This window comes from Drosophila montana, unplaced genomic scaffold, assembly GCF_035044405.1.
Source record: "Drosophila montana isolate Dmon_TW-CO22-7 unplaced genomic scaffold, ASM3504440v1 contig_1505_1, whole genome shotgun sequence".
Taxonomy (NCBI): Eukaryota; Metazoa; Arthropoda; class Insecta; order Diptera; family Drosophilidae; genus Drosophila; species Drosophila montana.
This window is the reverse complement of record NW_026996452.1, coordinates 567977-577708: the sequence shown is the minus strand read 5'-3', so window position 1 is coordinate 577708 and position 9732 is coordinate 567977. Positions and strand designations below refer to the sequence as shown.

The 9732-nt window shown below is 43.8% G+C and overlaps 1 protein-coding gene across 2 annotated transcripts; it reads right to left on the bottom strand.

Annotated features, from left to right (window-relative positions):
• Positions 1-3718: 3718 nt before the first annotated feature.
• Positions 3719-9477, bottom strand: Cenp-C (Centromeric protein-C). 2 transcript variants are annotated; one of them, XM_064698020.1, is made up of 9 exons: positions 9473-9477; positions 9191-9417; positions 8850-9130; positions 7364-8797; positions 5849-7271; positions 4679-5404; positions 4212-4354; positions 4039-4144; positions 3719-3968 (listed from the first exon to the last, which is right to left on the bottom strand). In XM_064698020.1, coding segments are annotated over exons 1-9 (4407 nt in total). In that variant the 5' UTR covers positions 9475-9477; the 3' UTR covers positions 3719-3903. The 2 variants fall into 2 exon arrangements, with proteins under 2 accessions (XP_064554090.1, XP_064554083.1); XM_064698013.1 differs by having other exon boundaries at positions 8850-9417.
• Positions 9478-9732: the final 255 nt, after the last annotated feature.

Sequence of the window (9732 nt, the reverse complement as noted above, 5' to 3'; positions counted from 1 at the left end):
AAATTAAAATGTTTACCTTTGTAATGAGCTTAGATGTTTGATGTCTGCCAACTGCTTATGCCCTGCACAAGCACCTGCCATTATCATCATCATCATCATTATTTTGTCCATCAATCATGCCACAAATGCTGTGCGGTGTATTATAACCGACACAGTTCAAAATGTTGGCTTACATTTAATTTCAAATCGATTTAAATTTAAATCATTTTCGGAATTAATATTTGATGCAATGATTTCCAGGATTAAAGCTTTGCGGTTTAAAACAAACGAAAATTTTGTGCGTACAATTTCAATGCTCAGCCTCTCTTTATTTTCTCATTTTCTCTCTTTCACTCTCTCGCTCTCTTTTTACATAAGAAGTAATGTTTCCTAGTTGTGCGTGTGGCTTAATGGCAAGCCGTTCGTCCCGACGGCGAGAAGCCGCAGGTTCGAGGCCGGACATCACCACCATTAAGAGATATTTTTCAACACATATTATTCAATGTGTTTTATAATTGCGCGTGTGGCTTGATAGCAAGATATTCGTCTCTTAGGCGAGAAGCCCCGGGTTCGAAGCCTATCACCATTTGCAGCTTTCTTTTTCAACAGTTTTTTATTAAATTTATCTAAATTAACAAGCAAATTTGATATCCCTTATAAAAACTACGGATATTTGTACATAAATATATATATATATACACTCTCCAGACCTTCACCTAATACATATACTTATCATCCCTGTGGATGACCGAGTTTCTCACTTAAAATGGTGCCCTAAAAAGTCTTTGAATAATATATTCACACTGAATATTCACCCAGATGTTTATAACTTTTTGTAAAACAGAGCTCAGCTGCATGCCGAGGAACTAGTGCATTCTCTTCAGCTTCAAATTAAGCGGGTTTCCCTCGTAATCTCCACACATCGCACATAAAATACCACAAAATGTAGTTATAAGATTTAAATTCAATTTTTGATTTCTTTCCAGCCCAAATGTTGAACTGTGCATAGCTAAGGGTATGTGAGAGTCAAGCTGTCCGAATTTAAATTCAACCCGTAACAGGAGCAACTGGTTGGACACGTAGTCCACTCGCTAAGTATTTGGCATTCGGTGTGCGGTGCGTGTCAAACTGTTTGGCATGCAGAAGTTTCACCTGACAGTGGGCGTGACCCGTCAGCCGTGTGACCAGGCCACTTTCGAGGCAAGGCTTGGTAAATGTTGTCAACAACAACATCGTGAGGTGTTTATCAGCCCTTCAGTTGGCGTCGCGCTGTGCGCGTGTGCTTGATCAAAGGATTTGAGCTTTACGCATTGGTAATGCATGCCAGTTGCTGTTTTGTTAATTTTAAATACATTTCTCAGCCACAAAAAACACAGCATTTGGCACGAACCTCCAGTCGATTCCTTGCGACCTTTCATCACTGCTCGACTGTTGATTTAATTTTACTTCAGCTACCCACACTAAACGTGCGTAGAGGGTATATTGATATTGATATATTTGTCAGCCTTGTCTTAAAATAAAGTTTTTTTTAACTTATCAGAGAAGGTATCAACATAATCAAAGCTGCACAAAAGTTTTAACCGCAGCAGACTGTACAAGGAATCAAACAGAGAAAGAGGGTTCAAAACGCTTATGAGAGAGCTTATTCTACAAATATAATCTCCAAATACAAACAGTCACAGTGAGCAAAGAATGAAAGAGGGCTCGAACCCCATATAAAAGAGACTTAATGCCCAGATTTGCCCCTTTCTCTTGCTAAATTACGTTGATAGTTTATAATAAAAAACAGTATATATATTAAAAACTCTTCAAACACAATCTCAACTTTTGATGGGTATCTGCTAGTCGTTGACCATTATGCAACTATAGTGTACACCTATTTAGAGCACATTCCCTCGCACAGTTTATGAGCCTCAAACCCACTCGTTACACATTTCCTCACACTTTGTCAGCGTCTTCTCACGGCAATTGTATGTATTTTTATTTTACCCTTTCAGCGGGTGTTATTGTTTTGTCAAAAAGAAGGAGACAACATCTCCTATTCGATAAGGTATTTAAATTCGTGGTCTTCTTCATTATACGTATGTTTCGATGGATAATTCGTAAGGATATCTTGATTAAACTTGGCGAGTATCTTTTTTTATTTGTAGAGAGAACATTTGCCGACTATAAAAACTATATCATTTTGCTGCTGTAGGAAATATTAGAAAAAACTTCAGTTCTTGTAGTTTGTTTTTCAAGATATCTTAAACAGACTTAAAAATATGAACTCTTTTATAGATTTCACATATATAACAAGTCCTAACAAAATTGGACAACTATGTTATAAAGAGCTCATGGGAAAAATGAGCCGAAGATTAGGTATTTCAGTAAGTACAGAGTAGGATTAAAAAGCTGAAAAGTGTGAGACTTTTAGCCACTAAAACTATCGCTTAATTTCTGTCGTAACCCCTTACCTCCACTAAAGAAATATGGCCTGAACACCTCTGCCAGAGTTCCACATAAAGCTAGAATTAAATTTGTTACAGCAACTTATGAAAATATGGAAATGGAAATAAGTCAACTGACTAAAAATTCTACCTAAACTTTGCCTTAGCCCTGCCAGTTGAGCAGCTCAAAGCATGTGTGTGTGTGCATGTGTGTGTATATATCCCAAATCTGATATGACAGATAGTGACTGTTAGGGTATTAAATTGTCAGCACTCTGCAGATTACAGTTTTTTCTTGTTACTTTTAAGACATTTGCTACACAAAGCAAACGTGCAAAATGTGTTAAAAAGTTGCATGCAGAGCGGAGCAGAAACAGAAGTCGGCAGCATCATCATCATCATTGTTGTTCCAGTTCTTGTTGTTGTTGTTGTTTAATGTTGTTGCTTTTTGCTTGTTTGCGTTTCGCTTTTGAAGTCCCACACACACAGACACACACCCATGTGCTACGTGCAACTTGCTAAAATTGCGAGAAAATGGAAATTAAATGAACTTGAAATTGTAAGCAGCTCAGATAGAGAGATACACATACATATGTAGAGTAGACGCGTGTGCCTGTACTTGGGCTAGGATTACGCTCGCCTAGCGATGACGTTGTCTCAACTTTTGCGTAGGTGCTCTTGCTAACCCCAATGCAAAAGTTTTCCGCTAACAACAAAATGCGAGAGAAAAACCAACAAGTGGTGGGGTTTGGAGGTTACAGAAGGGTTTCATTTGCGCGCGCGCTGAAAAGTAGGCAACAGTTTTGTTTAGTTGCTAACGCAAAGTTCAGCAAACAACTCAGATTGATTTATTTAATAAATATTAATTTAATACTTTAAATATACTAAAAAAAAAAACAATTAAGGCAAACTGCAGATATGTCACAATATGAGGCTCATAACTGCCTAGATTTATGAAGATAATCTTGAAAAACAAAACATTTTCCCTAATAAGATGTCATTCCTCGACCGATGCTTCAAATATATATATGTATATATATATTTGATAATATAAAATATGTGATATACTTATATACGGTATATTTATCTTTTCGGCACCAACTGAATTTACATCTATTAAACAAACCCCTTAAATTTGAAAATTCCATCTGGAGCAAATCATACTTAAAGGAATCCTCTAACTGAAATTTATATACATTTAGTTTTAAATACACATATAGATATTTAAGGGATTTCCAAGACCCAGCACCGATACCGATACCGACACGAGACAATACAACAATAAAAAAAAAATTAACAATCTCAACAGCTCTTGTGTTCACGTTAACAAAATATATTTATATTCATGTCGCACAGACAAAAACAAGATTTAAAACTATTCAAAAGTCGAAGAAAAAAACAAAGAAATATATACATACATTGTATGTGCAGATTTTGTTTTATCTATCGGTGTGGCATGTGAATATGTTGATGTAAACATAAACTGCGTATCAATTCACTTGCGATTCACGATCAGCAGGCTGATCTCATTCAAACGATTGGTTATATTAAAGCGGCTGCCTGCAAAGCAATTGGAATACAGATTATTGTGTGATATACTCTTTGAAATCCAAAAAAAAATAATAGTTACCCATTTTAATCTCAACCAAATCGCCTGTTTTCAAAATGCATCTCTGCATCTCGGCCGAGCCATTGTCCAGATGAACATCAAACTCTCCATAGAGCGCAAGAAAGCGCTGGAAGGAAAAACAAAATGTTATTTTATTAAGTGCAACATATATTTGAACATATATTTATACGCACCAATGTATTGGACTTGTTGCGTTTCATGCCACGCTGTTGCAGCGGCTGGAAGCGCATGTAGCCTATGGCGCACTTGTCCTCCGTTCCATAGAAGCTGTATTCAATGCCGTCCAAAGTCGAGAAATCCAAGTTGGCCGCCGATGCTGCAAGAAATTCGTGTACAATAATATAAGTAACCAGGCTGAAGACTGGATGTGAGGCGCCGATGTTCTAATTGTCATTCTGATTCGAACCCAAAATGGGACGGGCAAAAGTGCGCACACAAAATGTGACGACGGGAGATTCGAAAAGAAAACAATCCCAAAACGAAGCTTCGAACTCAAAGCTACGGTTCAGAATTGTGGAAAATTAGGAAAATTAAATGTGAAGAAAGCAGGTTCGAGCTCACAGCCTGTGTTCAGAGGTCTGAAAAACCAGATTAGGCTGCGAGCCTAAATTAAAGGTAATTGTATATTAAGGTAACGTACTGAAACGAATTGAATTGTTTTCTTCTTCGCTCGCGACGCTGGCCGCATCCTCAGTGGATCCGGGCGGCACATCGCTAACACCACGTAGCCAGTCCGTCATTTGCAAGAGTTGGGTTTGCGCCACGTTGAGTTTGGGCGCCGGATCCAGTTCAGGCGCAGCTCTCGACTTAGGTGCTGGCTCGTCTGCAGCTTCGAATTCCTCTGAGCGCGGCATTGGATCTGCTTCTGATTCTGTTTCGGAATCTGAGTCAGAGTATATTCGAGAATACTTTTTTTGTCGCGCTCGATTTTCTAGAGGCATATCATCCTTTGACCGCTTTTGGGGGCGTCCAAATGATTTCGTTGCTGCCTTGCGTTTGGTTTGCCGTACAGCTGAGCTCTCCGGCTCCATTTGCTGTTCCTCTTCTTCAGTTATTTCGGATAGTCGGGATATGCCCATTTCCTGTGGCTCCTGCTGGTAATCCCGCTTACGCTTTAGCGTTCCGGAAGTGCGTTCTGTAGTCCCGGGCTCACTATCATCGCGCGGCGTGCTGCTACAGAGCGGCGGTCTCACAATTAACGAATTGGTGCGATTCTGAGCTGATCTTGTCTTGGACTTATCCTTTGCGAAGTTGGTATAGGAAGAAAGCGAGCGCTCAAAGAAGGTGAACTTAAAAGGATCGCTGACAGTGTGCACCCAAGTGTTGCGCAGCGGAACGTGACCACGTTTCGATCTGCGAACTCCAGCTGGCAATTGAAAAAAAAATTATTATTATTATTTGGTTATTTTCATTTAATTTAAAGTCACTTTTTAGTTTTACAAATTTGAGATTCCTGTAATGAAAAATTAGGCTTTCCAGCTCTATTTCTCAGTCTTGCGATTTCGATTATGTTTAAACCAATCAATCAATCAGTCGTTAGTCAATTAGACATTTTTCAACTTATATCATTAATAAAGGTCATAAGAGCTTCTATGAAAAATTAAGCTTTCCGGCTATGGTTGTGTATACTGTGTTTCGCTCATCAGTCAATCAATCAATCATTCAATCTGACAATCAGTCAGACAGTCAGTCAATCAGACATGTTCTAACTTGTATCATTATTAAAGGGCTATGGTTGCTCATCAGTCAATCAATCGATCAGTCAATCATTCAATCAGTCAGTCAGTTAGCCAGACATGTTAATACTTACTTGTATCATCGTTTCCGTTCGTTGCATTCGCCTCCTCCGGCAACGTCTCGTTGACGAGTGTAATGCGCAGCTTATTCAATACGCTGTCCAATTGGTTCTTTCGATTTTTCCTGGGCGGCGGCACAGATGGTTTCTTGAATAAAGCATCATCTCCTATTGGCTTCTTTTGCTTTGGCTTCTGCTGTTTTCTAGGGTCCTTTGATTCATTCCTGTTTTTGCTCTGTTCCTGGCTAATCGACAGCTGGAGTGCCTCGCGTGCAGCTCTACTGGTGCTCGGCTGTTCATCTATCGGGATTGGGTCCAAGATTGATACATCTGGTGCAGCTGGTGGTGTTGGCGTTTCCATGCGCAGCTCCTCCATACACGTACTGCTCGCCTCTGTATTATTGTTAAGCTGTGCCGGCAACATTAAATCCTCCTCCTCAGCAGCTGCGCCTTGTGCATCTGTGCCTTGCTGAATCTGAATCTGTCCCTGTTCCTGCTCCTGCTCCTCAGCATAAGCGATCTTCTTGGACGGCTGTGGCAGAGATCCGCGCGACTGGCGGGTGTATCGAATAGCGGCTGGCGAAGGCGGGACAATTTGTATATCCTCAATAATCTTAGCTTGAGAGCTTTCTGTCAATTCATCCGCCTGCTCCGTCTCCGCGTAATTAATTTCCTTTGGCGGCTCTGCATTCACAGCAGTAGAACTAAGGCGCACCGACCTGCGCGAGCATCGTTTGGAAGCCGGTGAATGCGGCTTAATGGATATAGCCTCCAGTTCTGTAGCTGCATTTGGTCTTTGCTGCAGCTCCTCTTCCGCATACATGATTTCATCTGGCGGCTCCGGCAGAGACCTTTGAGCCTGGCGCGAATATCTTAAGGAGGCTGGTGGAGATGGCACAATGGGTATATCCTCGACAGCATCTGCCCCCTGCTGCACCAGGTTTTCCTTTGGCGACTCTTCGTTCACATCAATAGAACTGAAGCGGACCGATCTACGCGACTGACGCGAGTATCTTAAAGAGGCTGGTGGAGACGGCACAATGGGTATATCATCGACAATCCCAACCGGACAGGTTTGTGTTTGATCTGATGCAGCATCTGCCCTCTGCTGCACCGGGTTTTCCTCTGGCGGCCCTTTGTTCACAACATTAGAGCTAAAGCGGACCGATCTGCGAGACTGACGCGAGTAGCGTATGGAGATTGATGGCGGCGGCACGATGGGTATATCCTCGATGATTGAATGTGGCGACGGTGCGGGTGCGATCTGTATGGAGCTGTCGCTTAGGCGCGTCTGTTTTGCCGGCAACGGCGACAGATTGTCCTCGATGTCCGAGTTGCCCTTGGTGTAAAGACTGCGTTTAGTGTCCGTCCTGGAGCGTGACTTGAGGCGTTTCTCAATAGCTTGCGAGAGCTCCAAATAATTCAATAGCTCAGTGGTCTTTAAAGAGATTTTGAATTAGAATTAAAATATGAAAAGTATGCATCTTCGGCATGTCGAAGATTAGATAAACGTGCAGATAGGCCACTCACCACGGGTGCGCCACGGCGTCTGGAGCGCGAGCGTCGCGGCGGCTGCAGCAACGTAGAGCTATTGAACTGTTGCATCGATAAGCTTCGCCCCATTGCTGTGCTTTTGTTGAGTGCACTCGACGCTGCATCTGGCGCTGGCAAAGCATTTAACTCTAAACTGGGTGCAGTCACTTTGCTGGGCAAACCTTCGCCCCGACCAGACAGATTACGCCGCAATATCTCCATTTGTATGCTCTGCTCCAATACCAGCTGCTGCTCCATGATGGTCGGCTGCTGCTCCCCGCTCTGCTGATAGATGCTGCCCAATGAATTGCGTTTGCGCAAATCAAGTATCTCAAAGTTGCTCATGCGTGCCAGTTCCTCGGCAAGCTGTTCACCGTTGATGGCCGGCTGGGGCGGCTTATTGAGTGCCATCTGTGCTATCTTCTGTGCGCGCTGCTCAGGTAAATTATTTGAGCGCGTGCGATGCAAATCGAGCAGTTGCATGGTCGCCTCCTGGCAAGGCGACTTCCTGCACCGGCGATGCTGCCTGGTTGTATTGCCACCGGGTGGTGCCAAGTTTAGCGGCGCTGTGCTATCCGTAATCTCAGCGTCGCTTTCGTTGAGCATTGTATCATCACGAATATTATCCGGACTGCAAGTGGTTTGTATGCCACAACTAACAGCTGCTGCTGCTGCTGTGGCGGCTGCTGATGATCTTGGCGGTGTTGCTGGCGCAGCTGACGCCTCCTTTTGTGGCATGTGCTGTGTTTGTGTTTCCGGCACAATATGCTCCGTGTCCGGCCCGATTTGATGGGACGTTCGTGTTGACTCGAGCAGCTCGGATGTGCGTCTCACACGCACTCGAGGCGCCTGTGGCAGCGACTCCACTTGTGGCCTATGCTCCTGGGTTTGTGTTTCAGGCACAATACGATCGCTTTGCTGTGCTATTCGTATTGCTTTTTGCAGCTGTGGTGAGCGTCTCAAACGCACTCGAGGCTGTCTTCCAGCGTTTGAATCCGTGCGCGCAGTTGACGGAGTAGCCTTTGCTGCCAGCTGTCCCATGATTGGGCTTTTGTTTAAGGGCGCGGGCTCTGTTGCCTTTTCTATGGTAAAGGTGCCCCGATTGCCCACACTAGTTGGGGTCCCTAGACGCTGTGATGTGCTCGTCGAGGGAATCTGTGCTGCTGTCGTCTTGGAAGGCCGCTCTTCCTTGCGGTCCATTTGCTTTAGATTTGACTCAAAGCTGGTTTCGAAATGGTCATGTTGCGGCAGAGGCTCAAGGGCGGCACCTATTGCTGCTGCTCCTGGCGAACGGTGTGGCGATCGCGGTGATGAGCTCTGTGGCGAACGCTGTGGTAATCGCTGTGGCGATTGCTGCGGCTCCTTCTGTTGTTGTGGCGACTGTCTGGTTGCTGGTTTCTCTGAAGCAGGCGTGCTACTAACTGTGGGCAGCTGTGAGATTGTCAGTTAATGGAAGACGATATTGAAACAAGGCGAAACTTACAAAATCAAAGGAGCCCGATGGCTTGCGCGTCTCATTTACAGCATTGTCGAACTCCTTCTGCAGTTCGCGCCGGCCACCCAACTGGGAGCGTCTGTTCAAGGCCACACGACGCAATTTATCAGGCTCGGGCAGGGTGCCTCCGCTGAGAGGCGCTTGGAAGCGTAGAGTGTGCGCAGGCGAGACGCTATGGGAGCGCCGCGGCGGTGGTAAATTCTCGTGTGTCGGCGAATTGGGAAATTCGGGTTGCGGCTGTGACTCTGTCACCAAATGTTGCACATTTTCTGTAAAGGGTAGGTTAAATGTCTCGTGTAGCGCTCTTTTGTTAGCCACTGTCTGTGTACCTTTTGGCTGAGCCTGCTGTTGTTGTTGCTGTTGCTTTTCTGGCAGTTTTATCAAGTCTACGTCTACATCAAATGACACATCGTAGCCGCCAAGCACGTACTGTGGCGTGGCCTTTGGCTTTGGAGCGGTTTTTAATTTTAGAAACGCCGTCAAACGATTTGCATCTGGGTTGTTCTCATTCAAAATGTCATCCAGCTCGCGCATTGTGTCCTCACTTATTTGCGGCCTGCAAAAACACCTTAATTACAGTGTGCCCTGTTATCTTTTGTTGCTGCACTTACATGTTGTGTTTTTGCGCCTTACGGCAAATTGTTTATTAATACTTCTTGTAAAGGAATTTGAAACGAAATGTTTAAGTGACGCTGTCGTATTGATGCGCGCTGCTCCAGCTCACTTGCTATCCAACACTGAAATGCATGACTATCGCTGACTGTGCTGAAAACATCGATAGGTTGCTCTCACGGCGCTAAATGTATCGATTATAACTATTAATGAAATGACACCTACGGTTTCAATCAATGCTGCCAATCGAGCTTCAAAT

Bases quoted from the DNA above. Each gene is read 5' to 3' on its own strand.
- Cenp-C (XM_064698013.1), bottom strand. The intron at 4,355-4,678 runs GTACGTTACCTT...AATTTCTTGCAG, and splicing joins AAACAATTCAATTCGTTTCA to CATCGGCGGCCAACTTGGAT. The intron at 3,969-4,038 runs GTAACTATTATT...ATTGCTTTGCAG, and splicing joins TTTGGTTGAGATTAAAATGG to GCAGCCGCTTTAATATAACC.